The sequence below is a fragment of the Nannobrachium achirus genome (genome assembly GCF_963921795.1).
Source record: "Nannobrachium achirus genome assembly, chromosome: 6".
NCBI classification, from domain to species: domain Eukaryota; kingdom Metazoa; phylum Chordata; class Actinopteri; order Myctophiformes; family Myctophidae; genus Nannobrachium; species Nannobrachium achirus.
Window position 1 is genome coordinate 22,631,156 of NC_137815.1, and position 18,806 is coordinate 22,649,961.

Here is an 18,806-nt window from a genome sequence, read left to right on the forward strand (position 1 = left end):
CTTGCCGGTCTTATATAAGGGTAATTTGTGTACGGTGTGATGTCATACTGATGTCAGCAGTGTGATGTCATACTGATGCGGAGATATGAGCAGGGCAAAGGTGTGACGTGTGACCGACGGACGGACGGCCGGTGGAGGTTTTGATACTAAACTGCAACCTAACGGTCGCAATTATAGTGTATTATAATTATTACTTTATAGTGTTTTATAATCCATTATAGTGTATTATAATTTAGGATAGTTGTAATACAAATTTATATTGTATTATAATCACAGTTAAAAGGGTCAATTTGTTTCTTACCGATAGGGGTACTTTTGTGTAATGGAAAATGTAGATATTTTTATGTGGTGCAGTGTGGTGTGGTGTAGTGTGGTGTGGTGTGGTGCTAAAGCTGCAGTCGAAAAGGGGCTATAGTGGTGTAGTGTATCTTACACCAGGCCCATTGCAAGTAGCTCTGTCATCTACTCTGAGCCGCCCACTCTTAACTGGTGAGTGGTGGTGAGGTGAGTCTGATAGGAAGGTTAAGCAGGACCCTAATTAGTTTGTTTTGGGCTGTTTGGAGTTTAGTTTTCAGGGCTTGTGGGGCGTCACGATACCATACGTGGACTCCGTAGTCAAAGAGGGTCTGGATTATTGCACCAGCTATGGTCTTCAGTGTGTTGAATGTGTGACCCATACCCTGGGTCCAGGGGGGAAAATAAAAGTTACTTTTAAATATAAATCCATGATTGTCTCTTTGTCTATCTGTGCTGGTTATTATGTTGTTAAAGTACAGTAAAATCAAGGAGGGGAAGCAAATCCCCCCCCCCCCCCCCCCCCCCCCCGCACCGCAGGCACTGGCCCGTCCCCTCAGGGCACGCCCTGCCCTGCCCTGCCTCACGCACATGTCTGGGTCCCACGGACCCGACGGTGCCTGACCCAAGTCTCCTGTGACCTACAGTACACGGAGGAGGGTCAGCGGGTTTTCAGAAGAAGGCGGAAGAATCTAATCTCTAATCTACACCCACCAGGGGCGAAAATGGGGGGGTGACAAGGGGTTTTTGTCACCTTCCAGGTCCAATTTCGTCCCCTCCATTCACTTCCAGAAGTCCCCCCCGTCTCCCCCAGTCAGGGACCCCCAAGCCAAACTTTTAGGGGTCTGAATTCTGAAAATCACTCACTAAACGCGAGCGATAATGTTTGAACCCCCCCCCCCCCCCCCCCCCCCCCGTCTAAAATCCCCAAATGGTTCGGTCCAGTGCCCTGAGTGGTGCGTGTTCCCCACACTCCCAAGCCCCCACCATTGCGCTTAGGTTCACCGGGAAATACGCGGTCGCAGCCTGTATAGCAGTTTACAGTTGACTCTCAGACAGGGCCGGCGGCAGCCCACAATAGCTGAGGGTGCTATGCTTTAAGTGAAGGATACCCAACTCAAATCAGCCAGGTGAAAACAAAAGGCTACATTTGCATACCAATGGGAGTGTGTGCCAAACCGGTTGTGGCCAGCCAATGCTGATCTACTGTATAAATGTAAATTTCGGGAATTACTGAGAGGTGGGGGTGCTCCCTGGCCAAAATGAGGGTGCAAAGCAGGCCTCAGCACCCTCGTAGAACCGGACCTGCTCTCAGAGTGAGTGATGACATCATAATGTGGCGACTTTGTTTTGGCTGTGGTGTGGAAGCATGTTTGGAGGAAGGACAGCATGATTTTTTCATTGGACAGCTGGAATGGACTAAAGCACAACTACTGACTGTGGACGTCGCATATTAATAAAAGTAATTGCTCTTTTGGAATTCCAAAGGTTTGGTTTTGCCTGTTTCTTGTTTCTGGATCTGGACAATGACATTTGACGCTATGTACATTTATTGGAATTAAATGGATACCGACCTCACAACCTGTCCCAAGTTGCTACAGAACTAGAACTGTACATTTAGTCGGAGGCCTTAAGGATATCTCGCGCTAATCAGTCTAAAAGCGCAAAATTTTGCACAGATGTAGCTCAGGGCATGCTCTAATGATTTAGCTAGGGCGCCCGAGTCGGCGACCTTCGGGGTCGCCACAGCGGCCAAATCAAGTTGGGCTCCCATCGACTTTCAATACAGGAGGAAAATACCCAGAAAAACACTTTTTTTCTGGGTATTTAAGTAGGATGTGAGGGGTCTAGCTAGGGGTTTGTCATGATGCTGAATCCACTGCAAGCATTTGTTTTGCACAAAAAACATTCCTTGGGCTAGAAATGGCCTCAGAGAACGATGCATATATGGGTGAGCATTCATGTTAGTCGGAGGCCTTAGGTTTTTTTTCTTGTGCTAATCAGTCTAAAAGCGCCAAATTTTGCACAGATGTAGCCCAGGGCATGCTCTAATGATTTAGCTAGGGCGCCCGAGTCGGCGACCTTCGGGGTCCCATAAAATGATGGTTTAGTGATGAAAAGTGATGAGTCATCACTTTTCAGAATTGTGTGGGTGTTTTCTGGAGCTGTGGCGACCCCGAAGGTCGCCGACTCGGGCGCCCTAGCTAAATCATTAGAGCATGCCCTGGGCTACATCTGTGCAAAATTTGGCGCTTTTAGACTGATTAGCACGAGAAAAAAACCCTAAGGCCTCCGACTAACATGAATGCTCACCCATATATGCATCATTTTCTGAGGCCATTTCTAGCCCAAGGAATGTTTTTTGTGCAAAACAAATGCTTGCAATGGATTCAGCATCATGACAAACCCCTAGTTAGACCCCTCACATCCTACTTAAATACCCAGAAAAAAAGTGTTTTTCTGGGTATTTTCCTCCTGTATTGAAAGTCGATGGGAGCCCAACTTGATTTGGCCGCTGTGGCGACCCCGAATGTCGCAGACTCGGGCGCCCTAGCTAAATCATTAGAGCATACCCTGGGCTACATCTGTACAAAGTTTGGCGCTTTTAGACTAATTAGCACGACATTACCATGTCATCTCCCTAACGTCTCCGACCAGGAGGACCAAGTTGACCAACAAGCAACAATGGTAACTATTTACTTTTTCCCTAAGTTGTGACTTTCTGATGAAGTGTTTTTTCATGTAAGCTTTGGTTGTGTTGGTTATTGCAGTAGTGATAACTTGAAAAGTAAATAAATAATACATCATAAAACCGTTAAGGCCCGTATCTGAAGGAAAATGAGGGGGGAAAACCGCCCGAAAACCGATCTCTGCACGCAAAAAAAACCAAATCGGGCGCGCACGGATGCGCGCGCCATTGGTCCCCTTCTATGCTTTTCGTGGATCTGCGCGCCTGACACCCACGTCATGTACCATGCAGGTACATAGCATGTCATGCGAGAACTATCGTCACACTGCATTCTTCTTTCAATCCTGCCATGCCCTTCATTAATCACTCATCATGGAGATTATTATCTGTTTTTTGACACCTTAGACGTTCTCATCAACAGACTACAGCACGTGTTCACCTTGGAAACCACAACTATTAAAGCTACGTTGACAAACTAGTTTAGCTGGTAGAAGTTTAGCTCCTTGTGTCCTGAAGTAACCCTGTCCTCTGAAAAGCCATGTGTACCAAGCCATGTGCACCAGTGGTACAAGTACCACTGGTGGTACCATAGCATTTCATTTTCTTTCATTATTTTCCTTTGTTTTGTTTTGTTTGTGAACTTTTGATTTGTGTAACATTGTTATTATAACCCTTGAAGTAATTTACTTTGATATAAAAGTGTATTATAATTTTTTTGTCAGCTGTGGTCCGTGTTTGATGCTGACTCCTCCTCCTCTTGAGACGCAGAGTGATCTGATTGGATGCCTGAAAGGACCAGTGATACTAATGTTCTGTCTATAAAACCCTTTGTAATCCATGGAAACGTTGTGCTGTACAACAGCATCAAACCCGGGAAGACAGATTTATGCCCTCGAAGACTTCGTCCTTCTTTGTTTGCCAAATCTCAGCCTCATTCTCTACCCACTGCCTACCAGGCCGTGCAGGGAACTTCACTGTATCTCCGCGGAGTACAGCCTGCCTGCCTGCCTGCCTGCCTGCCTGCCTGCCTACCTGCCTGCCTGCCTGCCTGCCTGCCTGAGGTGGTGGAGAGCATGGAGAAGACAGGTGAGACCAATAAAGAGAGATGAAACGTCTTATTACAAAAACATGAATTATTATGATATATTCATGGAAGTGGAAGATTTTTTTCTTTCTTTTTTTTTTTTGCCTCCGGATGTGCGGCAAACTCCTAAATACTAACTGATGAGCGGTATATATTCATTTATAAATAATAGTATATTTTTATTTATAATAGAAATATACAATAAAATATGATAAAATACTGTACGGTAATGAAAAGAACAGTTTCAAGACAGGTACAATAGCTCCTAATTTTGTAGCAGCTTCAAAAACCTTGCAGGTATTGTTGTGCAGAATATACAATCACTAATCAATAGCAGCAGTGCTCAGTCCAATGTGCAAGAGGAGTTAAAGGAGCTATAGTCAACTTTTCTTGAAAAACGGATGCTAAAATAAAAATAATGTTTCGAAAATATTTTATAAAAAAATAAGCTTCATATATGTGTTTCAATTAAAACATGACCACACAAAGCGTAAAATAATGATAAAATAATCATTTTGGCCCTTTGTTTACATTTACAGGGCCCGTACTTTGTTTACATCCTAGTCTGTAGACTAGGATGTACACCTACAATGAAAAAGTTGACTATAGCTCCTTTAAGCTTAATGTACATGGAATATTTATTAGAATAGGAAATAAAAAAAAAGAAGCATAGGAAAATTATGAATGATTACATGAAAATATGATGAGTTTGCTTGCAATCAGAGCTTTGGCTATAGTTTGCTAACGTATAGACGGTGTCAGGCAGACTCGCCGAAAACATATTCGCCAAAATGCATTTGGTCCTTTTGCCTGGCACTTTTGCCGTAGTGAAGAGTCTTTTCGCCGACAGTATTTGTCAGATTCACCTACGACACCTGGCCGTGGAAGAGCCGTTTCGCCTTCTCTCAATTCTGCTGTCCATGTTTGCATATTATCCCTTTGTCATTTAAATATCATCCCGTATTTTCCTAAATGCCCCATACACATCTGCCCCACACACCTGAACACTGAATTTAACAATAATGAACAAAATAAAAACTCAGGAAATATATTAAAGACAGCTAAACTGTTCCGGTGGGAGAGGAGCGCAGATACTCCCGCGAGCATAAACTTTGCTCTGTGCCAAATTGTGTCTGTCTGTCTGTCTGTCTGCCCACAGCGTGGCAGCCCAGCCAGTGCGCTGCACCGTGTGTCATCGTTGCCTAGTTAAAGACACCCAACTTAACATAATTTTTATGACTAGTTTACATAAAAAGTAGGAATTTACAAAAAGGAGGTTGCACATCCAAAATTTCAAGTACTCATTTATTTTGAGGGCATACACTCCGCAGCTTGAGTGTCCAGGGCAGACGCCAGTGCACAATGCCTATCAGATACGCTGCTTTGAAAGGTTCCCGAGGGCAGACGCTATTCATATTTTTATTTCCGTCAGCAGACGCCGTATACGTGCTTTAAGCACTTTAACCCTGGTGTCCTGGTTTTGAGGACATCATTATTGGCAGACATGTTAATTCATTGCAATTGCTGTGATAGAAAAACGACAAGTAGATTGATATTTTTAAGGCTGTCCGAGTTAACTAATTTAATTAATTAATTAAGTAATTATTGTAATCACAATTAATCTCATATTTATTTATTTAACCATTTGGCCTACCCGTGGTTTTAGGACAGTGGTTCTCAACATTATTATTATTTCAGCAATTATTTTGGGAGGTCCCCAGATAATCAGCTTAATGTGCAATATTGTTACCCACCCAAACCAACATACATATAAGGGTACCTGCACATTTATAAAGTGACAATGTATTGACTTTTAATTATTTTATTAATACATCTAAAATATGTTTTTTTTAATAGGGGTATAAGACTTGAGAACAGATAAAAACTGATGACTTATTTGTGATTAATTGTGCGATTAACTAGATAAATCAGGTGATTAATCGTGATTAAAATATTTAATCCTTGGACAGCACTAATATTTTTACATGACAATCATATCACTAAAGTATAAAATAGGATATTTGATTATTATTATTGCCATACTTTAGATAAGTAGACATACAGTGCCAAACAACATTCAGTTTGCAGTTTAACGTTCGTCAGATAGCTAAGGAATTAACCATTCTGAACTCTTGAACTTGTGAAGTTGTGATAGAAAGCTTCCTTTTGTTTTTACTTTGATTGACATCCTACATTCACAAGGTGATGCGATCATGCATGGCCAGTTTGTGCTTGCAGGGGCGTCAATTGGGTATGGCAGAGGTATGCAGCTGCCATACCCTGGGTCCAGGGGGGAAAATAAAAGTTACTTTTAAATATAAATCCATGAATGTCTCTTTGTCTATCTGTGCTGGTTATGTTGTTAAATTACAGTAAAATAACTACAAATGCAAAATGTAACAAAATGGTCACTTTAACAAGATATTATTGCGACCGCGTGTTTCCTAAACCCACCAGGATTGAGTTAAGACCCGCCTCGCTGAAACGCCCCTCTCAATAATCTTCTTAAGTATCTTAAGTATGAAAGTGCATGAACGTTAGACTTAGTGCAAAGCAATGCTTTGAAAGCATTACTGTACCTACTACCTACTAGTAAGACACCCGAGGGTGGAATGCGACCTCAGGGTGACATGCAACCTCGCCCTAAAGGGCGAGGTCGCGCCAATTCTTGACAATCTGGCCAACCACAGCGTTTCTCTGACGATTCTAGTTGTTGTCATTCTGGGGGGAGTTTGTTCATGTTTTTGTGAGGGTATCAACCCTCACACCCTAGGTTCGGTTGGCGATAGGGCCTTTCTGTGTGGAGTTTGCGTGGTACAGAAGGACACATACACTTCTGGAATCATGTGCGTCGACTTAAAGTTGGATCCAGGCCTAATAACTTTATCTGGCCGCCCCGTTGCCACCTCCTTGTTACATTTTCTTTTCTCCAGGTGGATGGACATTCTTTCATGGACATCCTTTCATAGGTGATCTAAGTCCAGCCGCCCGTATCAGATCAGAGGAGGATACCGCACATTGTACCTCATCCACCCTTTCTTCTCTCTCCTTTTGGTATCTTTATCCTCCTTTCTTTTTTTCTTTTTTATTCTTCTCTTTTTTTGTCTTTCTTAGTCTTGTGTATCCTTCTCTTTTTTTTTGTATTTCTCAGTCTTGTGTAGCCGCCCCGTACAGGAAGAGATGGGGACTTGAGGTCGCAAGTCAGGACTTGAACCTGTGACGCTGCAAAAGCTGGATTATCAGCCTAGATGTTTGGAACACTACCCTGTGTTACAGAGCAGCAGTTGATTCTCAGTACTGTGTGGTTCATTTGTTTCTCATTTTGGTATGTTGTCACCTTGACTTTGATTATGAAGACATGACTTGTTGAGATTACGGCGTTCGTCGGCAGTCTCCCCTGGAACATGGGAGCATGTGGGCATGGACATGGGTGGCTGGGGATACTGCTCCAGGCGGCGGCGTTCATTTGCAGCGGCTTCCTCCGTGCGATTCTGACGCCGGCGCCGCTGGCGTTCCCTGCGAATACGGCGGCGGCGTTCGTCGGCAGTCTCCCCTGGAACATGGGAGCATGTGGGCATGGACATGGGTGGCTGGGGATACTGCTCCATGTTCACGCGGCAATGAACTTTATTGACTCCGACCTAATAATGGCTACTGTCTATGACGGTAGTTCCATATGACATATTGGACTAGACTATCTCCATATATAGTGTTATCCACATCTCCATGTTAGGACTCATATATGGGCATAAAAAGTATGTCATGTGACATCACGTTCTTCGGCAGTCTCCCCTGGAACATGGGAGCATGTGGGCATGGACATGGGTGGCTGGGGATACTGCTCCATGTTCACACGGCAATGAACTTTATTGACTCCGACCTAATAATGGCTACTGTCTATGACGGTAGTTCCATATGACATATTGGACTAGACTATCTCCATATATAGTGTTATCCACATCTCCATGTTAGGACTCATATATGGGCATAAAAAGTATGTCATGTGACATCACTTCCTGTACAGACAGTCAACAATTGACTCCGGATTAACAATGGCTACTGTCTATGACGGTAGTCCCATATGACATATTGGACTAGACTATCTCCATATATAGTGTAATCCACATCTCCATGTTTAGACAGCCAATGACTCCGGCCTAACAATGGCTACTTTCTATGACGGTAGTCCCATATGACATGATGGACTGAACTATCTCCATATATAGTGTTATCCACATTTCGTGTAGCCGCCCCGTACAGGAAGTGATGTCACAACTCGCTGACATCACACTGACATCACAGAGGATACGGACGGTCACGAGGATACGGAAGGTCACTCAAACACGGTTCTTCAGAGTATATGCGACCTTCGGTCGCAACAATCCGTTACAATAATACATGCAGAATACGGCCAAAGCCATATCCAAACTATAACAATTTAACTGATAGCCTAATCAGAAAGAGTTTTTATTTTGAGCACAGTAGTGACAAATTAATTGCACTCCTATACTATCCAAACCTCCACCGGCTGTCAGTCCGTCCGTCCGTCCGTCCGTCCGTCAGTCTGTCAGTCACACGTCACACGTCACACTTTTGCCCTGCTCATATCTCCGCAACCGTTGCCCCGATCCATGCCAAATTTTGCACACACACTCCTTGCCTGCCAAACCACAACCTCCACCTCCATCAATTCTCACATGGCCCTCTTCTAGCGCCACCATGAGGCCGATTCTTGCAAAACACATTTTTGGACACTGCTCCTACAATTTTTGCCCTAAAATAACACAAATCGCTACACAGTATGTCTACACTCATCTCATCAACATGGATCTGTCCCATACAGCGCCACCATCAGGCCGATTTTTTCAAACACATTTTTGGACACTGCTCCTACACATTTTGACCTAAAATCACGCTTTACAGTAACACTACTAGTGTTACATAAGTCATATCTGCCCATCAAAGATTGTGGTGCATCCTGGGAATGGGCTTATTGTGTATAAAAATAAAAAATACATATTTAGCCACTTGCACACATGCCCCATGCCCCAAAAAAATAAAATAAAAAATAATAATCAGGCTTTTGTGAACACCCTGGACAGATTTTAATTTGCTTGATTCAATATTTAGATATTTGATAGATTAATCAAAAACACCCACCTTTTTTTTCACTGGTGACTCACACTACCCTCCTAATACGTGTTTTTTCGATAAACTTTTACATTTATTTTTTATATTTCTTTATTGTATTTATTTCTTTTCAATTTTCCCAAGTTCCCACTAGGGTTGGGACCCGAAACCGGTTCTTTTTAGGACCCGGTTCCATGATAGCGGGTCCAGAACCGGGTCAATCATTTTTGCCGGTCCGATTCTCTTAACGGGTCTCATCCTCTTATTATAACTCTATGGTCTCATCAGCGCGCATTTAATGTGCATTCCATTGCAAGCAGCTGTGGTGACGTCAGGCCACCTCTACAGAAAGAATGCTGGGAATGTCCGCGTCACTGAGCAGCGCGAGTGAGAGCGACGACAACTGAACACACCAACAAGCAGCGTGATAAACAAACAGCATGGTGCCGAAGAGACAGAAGTCTTCCAAAGTTTGGCTGTACTTCAGCTCACTGGAAGCGCGTTCATTCTGACGTCCATGAGCGGCGCTCGTAGGCTCGTTCGCTCGTTCGGTCCGCGGTCTTCTGTCCTCGCATCTTTCTTTTCATTCACATTTCACATTATGCTCCAAATAACACCCGCAGCTGCAGAAGACCTCGCGAAAGTTGATATGTGAGCGGACTGAGGCGCTCCTCTGTGCCGTCTGCCTGGGTGCTTCTCTTCTTCCTTGTTACGTCTTTGCAAGTTGCAACGCAAGTAAAGCCTGACTACTTCGCTGTGTTGCATGCCGAAAATAGCTGATCTGCAAGCTCACAACGCGTCGCATCCACAAGACAACGTGAGCTTGTAGATCAGCTATTTTAACCAACGCTTAAAGCCTTAAACATACAGATGGGCGCGACGTTTAGAAACCTGACTTCACAATAGCCCCTTTTCCACTGCAGCTTTAGTACCACACCACACCACACCACACACCACATGAATATATCTACATTTTCAATTACACAAAAATAGCCCTATTGGTAAGAAACAAATTGACCCTTAACTGTGATTATATTACAATATAAATTTGTATTACAACAACTATACCTAAATTATTATTTATTTGAACGCCCATTAGGCTTATGTAAACAACTACTGTTAAATGGTCTCAATCGTTCATGTTTTATTTTTCTATAGGACATACAGAAGCGTCAGTGTCAGAAAATATGAAAAAATATATATATTGGAACCGTTAAGAGAACCGTTAGGAACCGGAATCGTTAAGAGGGAATCGCTAAGGACTCGGAATCGTTAAAATCCTAACGAGTCCCAACCCTAGTTCCCACTGGGATTTCTTAGCCTTTGTTGCAATTTGTCCTAGGTTTTTCCTGACTATGGTAAGGGAAGAAAAACAAGCCAAAAAGAAAAAAACAAAACAATATTCATCAGGCAGCGGCGACATGCTGACTCCTATAGGCTACCTACCACATATGAGGTTACAGGCACATACACATGAAATAAATGTTTTATCAGATTGATTAAAAACACGTATCAATCTATCAACAGAACTCCAAGATGCTCCCCCTGATCCTCCTGGACCAGGAGACCATGAGAAACACAAGCCTCAGGAGAACATCTGCTCTCGCCACGACGAGGTGAAGAAGGTTTTCTGTCGCACCGATCGCCAGTTAATCTGCTCTCTGTGCTCCATGGAAGAACACAAGGGTCACGATACGACCTCAGTTGAAGCAGAACGGACTGAGAGACAGAAAGAGCTCGGTTCGAGTCTGCAGAACATCCAGAAGAGAATCCAGGAGAGAGAGAAAGACGTGAAGGTGCTTCAGCAGGAGGAGGAGTCCATCAAGCACTGTGCTGACAGAGCAGTGGAGGACAGTGACACCATCTTCACTGAGCTCATCTCTTCCATGGAGAGAAGAGGATCTGAGGTGAGGCAACAGATCAGAGAGCAGCAGGAACGTCAAGTGAGCGGCGCTGAAGAAGTGAGGAGGCGAGTGGAGCAGGAGCTCTCTGAACTGAGGAGGAGACATGCTGAGCTGCAGCAGCTGTCACTCACAGAGGATCACATCCACTTTCTACAGCGTTTCACCTCCTCTCTCTCAAGGACCAGTGAATCTTCACACCCAGTCAGCAGCCACGTCCGTCCTCTGAGATACTTTGAAGATGTGACCGCGGCCGTGTCCAAGATGAGGGACAAGCTAGAGGACATTCTTACAGAGGAAGGGACAAACGTCTCAGAGACAGTGAACAGAGTGGATGTTTTACTGTCAACACCACCAGAGCCCAAGACCAGAGCTGAGTTCTTACAATATTCACGTCCAATCACACTGGATCCAAACACAGCTCATCAACAGCTGTCTCTGTCTAAAGGGAACAGGAAAGTAACATGGATGGAAAGACGACAATCATCTGATCACCCAGAGAAATTCACTGAATGGAGGCAGGTTCTGAGTAGAGAGGCTCTGACTGGACGCTGTTACTGGGAGGCAGAGTGGACAGAGAGGAGTGGAGGCAGGGTTCATATAGCAGTCTCATATAAAGATATCAGCAGAAGAGAGGCTGGTAATGAATGTGGATTTGGATTCAATGATAAATCATGGTCTTTACTGTGTACCAAAGAAGGTTATTGTTTCAAACACAGAGACATTGATACTCACCTCCGCGGCTGTGGCTCCTCCAGAGTAGGAGTGTACGTGGACCACGGTGCAGGTACCCTGTCCTTCTACAGTGTGTCTGCAGACACCATGACTCTCCTTCACACAGAACACAACACCTTCACACACAACCTCCATGCTGGATTTGGGCTTTATTGTGGAACCACTGCTGAGTTGTGTGACCTCACCTCCACGGCTGTGGCTCCTCCAGAGTAGGAGTGTACGTGGACCACGGTGCAGGTACCCTGTCCTTCTACAGTGTGTCTGCAGACACCATGACTCTCCTTCACACAGAACACAACACCTTCACACACAACCTCCATGCTGGATTTGGGCTTTATTGTGGAACCACTGCTGAGTTGTGTGACCTCAAGTAGATCACACTGATGTTTAGTCACTCATGTCAGGAGTCAGGAATCGTTTCTTTATTATTTCACAGTTTTACTCTCAGCCTGCTTTGTGAGCTTGTAGATCAGCTATTTTTGCTATGGGTCGTATGATGAAATATAATATGGGCTTAAAGTGGTAAATAATCTATTTTAATATTTTGTTGTCTTGTATTCATACAACTTCTTGATTTGTCTTGTTATGATGTATTCATTACTTTATGGATTTGATATTGTGAAAATATAGATTTTATTTTTCCATATTTTCTTATTCTCAAAACAACGGTTGTTTGTTTATTTTCCCGTTGTTTTGAGTTATTTTGGGTTTATTTTCTATACAGAGGTTAGAATGTTTATTTACAGTTAAACACCCGGTTTATGTTATGCTAAAATATCACCATCCTTTTTAAATGCACTCAAAAGACTGCTCCACGCATTGGAAAGCGCTTCACTTCATACCACATCCTTAACTGGCAAGTCTTTGTTGTTCCACTGCCTTTACCAGTAGATTAAACATTAGTGTGTGTAAATAGTGTGTATTAATGTTTTATGAGTGTACTTTATGTCTTTATATCTGCACTGGACAGAGAGTCAGTGAATGACATGTGATTTATGCTCAGTGGTGTAAAGTAACTGAGTACATTTACTCAAGTACTGTGATTAATGGTGGAGTGTTGGTGATGATCTAAAACACTGATTCTCAGTCTGTTCAGGCCACGTCCCCCAAATTAATCATATTTGAACTGAGGACCCCCCATGATAATCCTATTTGAACTGAGGACCCCCACATTGACAATCACAGTATTTAATATTTTTTGTTTTAATTTGGTGGTATTAAAAAGGAATTTAAAGCAAAAAAAGAAAACAAAAGAAGAAAAAAAAACTATGTTGCACATTAAGCTAATCATCTTGGGACCTCTGCCAAAATCATGTGGGACCCCCTGGGGGTCCCGGCCCACATTTTGAGACTCACTGCTCTAAGACAGTATAAATAATCTTGTTAATAAAGTGACATTAAATAATAATCTTGTTAATAAAGTGACATTAAATAATAATCTTGTTAATAAAGTGACATTAAAGATAAACAAACCAAACTAATCTCTGATCACTGCTTTGTTCTTTATTCTAACAGTCTGCCTGAAAGGTTGACTCAGCAACTCTAGTTAAATGAACATACTGTACAAACAAACTGTACATACTGTAGATATAGTGTTTTATTTGATAATCCACATGGCTGCTTTGTCTAGGGTGCAGAGACACAAGTCCAGGACTGCTGCAGAATACTTTGATCATATTTGTTATCAAAAATACTTCAGTTTAACCTCTTAGACTAGAGTCTCTAGACTTAGTAAAAGACCAGATTCTTTGTCAGATTATACAACAAATCTCTTCATCCAAAATAGCAGATCTACAAGCTCACAATACAAGCACAAGCTCACAACGCGTCACGATTGACGCGTTGTGAGCTTGTAGATCTGCTATTTTTGGTATTTAATGGAAACTGATATTCTGTCCAGCTTTTCTTGTAACATTTATTTTTATATATATTTTAAATTCATAGACAGTGGTGGAAAAAAGTACTCACATTTTGTACCTAAATAAAAGTGTGCAATGTAGAAGTACTCTGTTAGGGTGCCCTCACACCAAAATACCTAGCGTCATGTCAAGGGGGTGTACTTGTACATCAAGCTGCCTCACGCTACAGAAACAGGAGATGGGCTCCTGCCCTATGAGCCTCATGGCTCTGCCGAGTCATATGGGCCTCATGGCTCGGCAAGGCTTACTATGTACAGCACCATAAACTGTCCAGGTGAATAGTATCACAGTATGTCTGTTGTATAGGCCTACAGTCTTTTGCATACATGTTGTGTAGAGGCCAATTTGTGCTTTTACCTATAGTGTGTGCCAGGGCCTACGTCATTGTAGTCCTTAGCGGCCATTTCTTGGGTAAAAACACAGGTGTTACAATTGTTTGATTGCATAGAACTAATGCTATAGTCTAATCAGAACACCTGTGTAAGTCTGTGTTTACCCAAGAAATGGCCGCTCTTAGAACTACATTTGGCACACCCTATAACCACCGATTAGTGTAAAACTTTGTATGCACACTTCCCAGAGGCCAAGGAAAAACATGTGCCCTGCATTCTTCACATCTGCCATTTATAGCGCCACCAGAAGGCAGACTTACAGTATGTAAAACACATTCTTCGATATTACTCCTTCAGATTTTATCCGAAAATCACACAAATCAGTACACAAGTATCTACAGTGATGTAATCATGATGGATTTGTCCGATATCATATCAAACATATAATTTTCCGAATGTCTGTCCGTCCGTCCGTCCGTCTGTCTGAGTGTCCGTCTGTAACAGTGTTTCTCCTCAGTGGCTGGAGCAATTGATCTGAAATCGCATCACCATTAGCATATGAACACACCTGACATAACTGTGAAGCCCGTTTGTCACTTTCACAAATCGTATGCTGTATATTAGCATTTTTCTGGTGTATCTACTATCTATTCTGCATCTAGCATGAGGCATATCTATTCTGCATCTAGCATGAGGCAACATGTTTAACCAGCTGTGTGTGTGTGTGTGTGTGTGTGTGTGTGTGTGTGTGTGTGTGTGTGTGTGTGTGTGTGTGTGTGTGTGTGTGGGGCGCGTGGGGGGGTAGGGTGGGGGGGGGGGGGGGGGGTTGTCTGGCCCTGTTACAGATGTTGTCCAAAAATCATGCAGATCGGTACACAGTATCTCTGTAGCCATTAAACGAAACGGGTATTTCTTACATTGCACACCCCATAACCCACACACTGCACATCATTTCAGAGCTCATATCTTTGAACGGGTAAGAGCTAGTTCTATCTAATTGGCTAACATTGAATTCCAAGGTTTGCAGGATTGCTCCTTTTTGAACAAAATGTCTCAAACGCAGCCTGCTATGTGTGTGAGATTTTGCACACACATTCCCACTAGGCCAAGGAACAGATGCCACCCTTCTCACATTGGCCTGTTATAGCGCCACCAGCGGGTCAATTTTTGCAAAACACATTTTTGGAACAAAATGCCTCAAATCCCGCATGCAGCGTCCAATTGCCGCGAAAGGCCCAAGAACACGTGGTACCCTTTTCACTTTGGCCTATTATAGAGTCACCACTAGGCCAAAAAAAAAAAACACCTGACCTGCCGGAGACCTGTTCGGAAGAACACTGCTTCTAGTTTTTCTTTGATTTCTTCTTTGCTTTCCCTTGATGCTTTTTTGCTTTCCTGCTTTTTCTGCCTTGGCCACTTTATCACTGCTTGCAGCTATATTTAACAATTTAAGATGGTACGCATTCAGGCGTAATCGGTACAATAATAATTAGTCACTTTGAAAATAATCACTCAGGGGTCATCAATAGGCCTATGCCTGGGCAAATTTTAGATAATCATTTTTTACAAACCATTATAATTTTGATCATAAGAACCAATTACTTAAAGTCTCCAGTTGGTATGTCAGAAAATGTATGACACTTGCTAAGACACTATGGCACATTAGCCCAATTTCTCAAATGTTTTATTTGCAAGGAGCTATAGTCAACTTTTTCTTGAAAAACGGATGCTAAAATAAAAATGTTTCGAAAATATTTTATAAAAATATAAGCTTCATATACCGTAATTGCCAGACTATAAGCCGCGGCTTTTTTCCCCATGTTTTGAACCCTGCGGCTTATATGAAGATTTTCACAGCTAACGGCCTGTTAGTTCGTTTTACAATGGTCTTTAACAAGGATTTATATGTAGATTTATACAGCTAACAGCCACCAGGGGCACTCTAGCGGGAAGCAGGAGGGACACCTGCGGCTTAGTCAGGTGCGGCTTATATATGTAAACAATTGTTTTTTTTTCCCTAAATTTAGCTGGTGCGGCTTATATTCAGGTGCGGCAAAGGTCCAGCAATTACGGGTATGTGTTTCTATTCAAAAATGACCACAAAAAGCGTAAAATAATGATAAAATAATCATTTTGGCCATTGTCAGACCGACACTTTGTTTACATTCTAGTCTATAGACTAGGATGTAAACAGGATGTCAGGATGTAGGATGTCGGCCCTACAATGAAAAAGTTGACTATAGCTCCTTTAACTCGAGTGTACAAATTAATTTGATTCCATTTGTATACTAATGGTCATTCAGGGATAGCTCTGTATGTGTCATGTTCCTGGTAATATTAATGTCCACTCATTCTGTACGTCCGTGGTAAAAATTTAATTTTGACAAAAAATGTCCACCACAAGCCAGCATGGTGAAGAACCCAGCTCAGAATCCATGGGGACAAGTACAGCATGTGGCGTGACTCCTGAGCTAAACAACCAAAATTCACCCATCTCCAGCCAAACGGCACCATTATTCCTTTATTTCATCTTCATCATCATAACATTGCCAGTCCGTACCAATGATTCCAGCCCCACACTTTTGGTTTCTTTATCCTTTTTTATTTATTTTCATTTTTACATGACATAACCGTTTATCATGTTAGCCATCTGCCCGCATTCCGTTTTGAACCCGACCACAGACGATCGTGACAGGCCAGAGTTCAGCTGAACGGCAACACAAAACCATTACACATGTTCTACTTCGTTCCTGTCTGTTCAAGTTCAAGTCTTCGACTCTTAAAAGGGAAATAAAACAGATCAGAGAAAGTGAGAAACCGTCCTTTTAAAGCCAGGCAAAAAAACACATGTGCTTTGGTAGAGTCCTTTGGCAGCAGTGATGTGTTGTAATTAAGACATTGAGATGAGACTATACCAGCACATTGGGGTTGTTACCTTCCATCTGCAAGGCTTTAGACAGTGGGAACTGGACTACAAAACCCTTGACAGGGGGAACTGGACTACAAAAGCCATCAGGCAGTGTTTAAAAAAAAATGATATTGCTTAAATCAGAAGGAATGATGACATTAGGAGCAACCAGGAGATGCAAACAGCAGCACTTGGTGCCAGTCGAGCCTGATTTATACTTCAGTTGCGTGGTGGTGTCGCGCATTAAAGATCTACAAGCTCACAATGCTGCGATGCGTTGTGAGCTTGCAGATCATCCATTTATGGTGCGGGGCACTGCGAGCAACTTTAGTATAAATCAGGGGCCAGACATCAGCGAGAAGAACAGAGGAAAACATCAGCGAATACAAACAGCTGAGAATCACGACTTCCGACTCACAAAAACAAACTGATTTTACGTTTTAACCTGAAACTTTACACAAGAGTGGTACAGCATCCCAACAAACAGCCAGGCTTGGAGCGGAGGCCCCTCAGTAGCGGTAGTGGTCGGGTTTGAAGGGTCCCTCGCGAGGCAGACCCAGGTACTTGGCCTGTTTCTCTGACAGTTTGGTCAACTTCACGTCCAGCTTGTCGAGATGAGCTGCTGCTACCTCCTCATCCAACTAAAGAGAGAGAGAAGGAGGGATGCAGAGAGAGCAGTAGTGTTTTAGTTTAAACAGAGATATACATAGTGAAACATTTATAAGAGTTTACAAACTCATTTCATTTCAGTCTGGGACTGGGTTTCATCGTCGACTAGGGCTGTCATAATTATTACATAATCGTCTAATCGCAATTATTTGACATAATCGCGATTATTTTTCATAATCGTCATAATCGTTTCCATGTTGACAAATGTTCATATACATATTTTTATGTAAAAAATAGTGGAAATAGCAGATCTACAAGCTCACAACGCGTCGCGATGCGACGCGTTGTGAGCTTGTAGATCGGCTATTTCCACTATCAACGTTCTTTTTTAAGTATAAAGTTGTCAAATATGTCAGTAATTTATTTGTATATTTAGGTTATGTGTCATATCTACCATGTGCAACTTCAAAGCCTAAAGGCCAAACAGAAATGTAATTGTCAATGACAAAAACACAATTAAATCGTTAATCGCAATTATTTGAGTGACAATTAATCGTCATGTAAAATGTCCTAATCGTGACAGCCCTATATCCCCGACTATGTGCCAACTTCTCCATCCTACCAGATTACTTATTCCATTTGAAATGATTAACAGTAGAGAATGAAAAGCAGCACTGCCCTGCCCTTAAAAACAATGTCCTTCTACAGGAAGTGACCACTGACCTTCTTGGGCAGGAAGTAGACTCCCAGCGGGTACTTCTCTGTGTTCACCCACAGCTCGATCTGAGCCAGCACCTGGTGACAAATGAAGATGGTTTTATTCAAATGTTACTTGTACGAGACATCGATACAACTGTCCATGTTTGATTGATTTTCATTCCCCAAACTTGACCAATAACCTGTCCCCATTTTAGGCATGTCATAGATTATTATCATTATTATTTTCCAATAGCAGAAGTGCTGACAGATGCTGCATGGCCCCTGCCTGCCAATCTAGCTGTATTCCAGGGTTCCTACACATTTGTAATAATGGCTTTTAAAACGTTTTCAAAGTATTTTACCCTATCACACGCGCAATAAGAGTTTCTTACACCAGTGTGATATCAATGCCCCAAGAGGTGTCATGTGACAACAACAAAAAACATACAAGCTAAAAAGTATCACCATGCAACTTGTTGTTAGCTTGTAGATCTATTCCTTTTGTC

At 42.6% G+C, this 18,806-nt stretch overlaps 2 protein-coding genes across 2 annotated transcripts in view; one reads left to right on the plus strand and one right to left on the minus strand.

Annotated features, from left to right (window-relative positions):
* Positions 1-7,471: 7,471 nt before the first annotated feature.
* Positions 7,472-12,046, plus strand: LOC308286908 (tripartite motif-containing protein 16-like; the record flags this gene model as incomplete). The annotated part of the gene is made up of 2 exons (XM_080728030.1): positions 7,472-7,637; positions 10,764-12,046. The coding sequence occupies 2 exons, from the start codon at positions 7,472-7,474 to the stop codon at positions 12,044-12,046; spliced, it is 1,449 nt and encodes a 482-aa protein (XP_080584156.1).
* A 4,618-nt stretch (positions 12,047-16,664) lies between these two features.
* ahcy (adenosylhomocysteinase) overlaps positions 16,665-18,806 on the minus strand; it is a 16,510-nt gene continuing 14,368 nt past the window's right edge. Inside the window, exons 10-11 of the mRNA XM_080727854.1 lie at positions 18,325-18,396; positions 16,665-17,633 (exon numbers count right to left, since the gene is read on the minus strand). Coding sequence (XP_080583980.1) covers positions 17,502-17,633; positions 18,325-18,396 — 204 coding nt within the window. The 3' untranslated portion in view covers positions 16,665-17,501. The remainder of the gene's footprint in view (positions 17,634-18,324; positions 18,397-18,806) is intronic.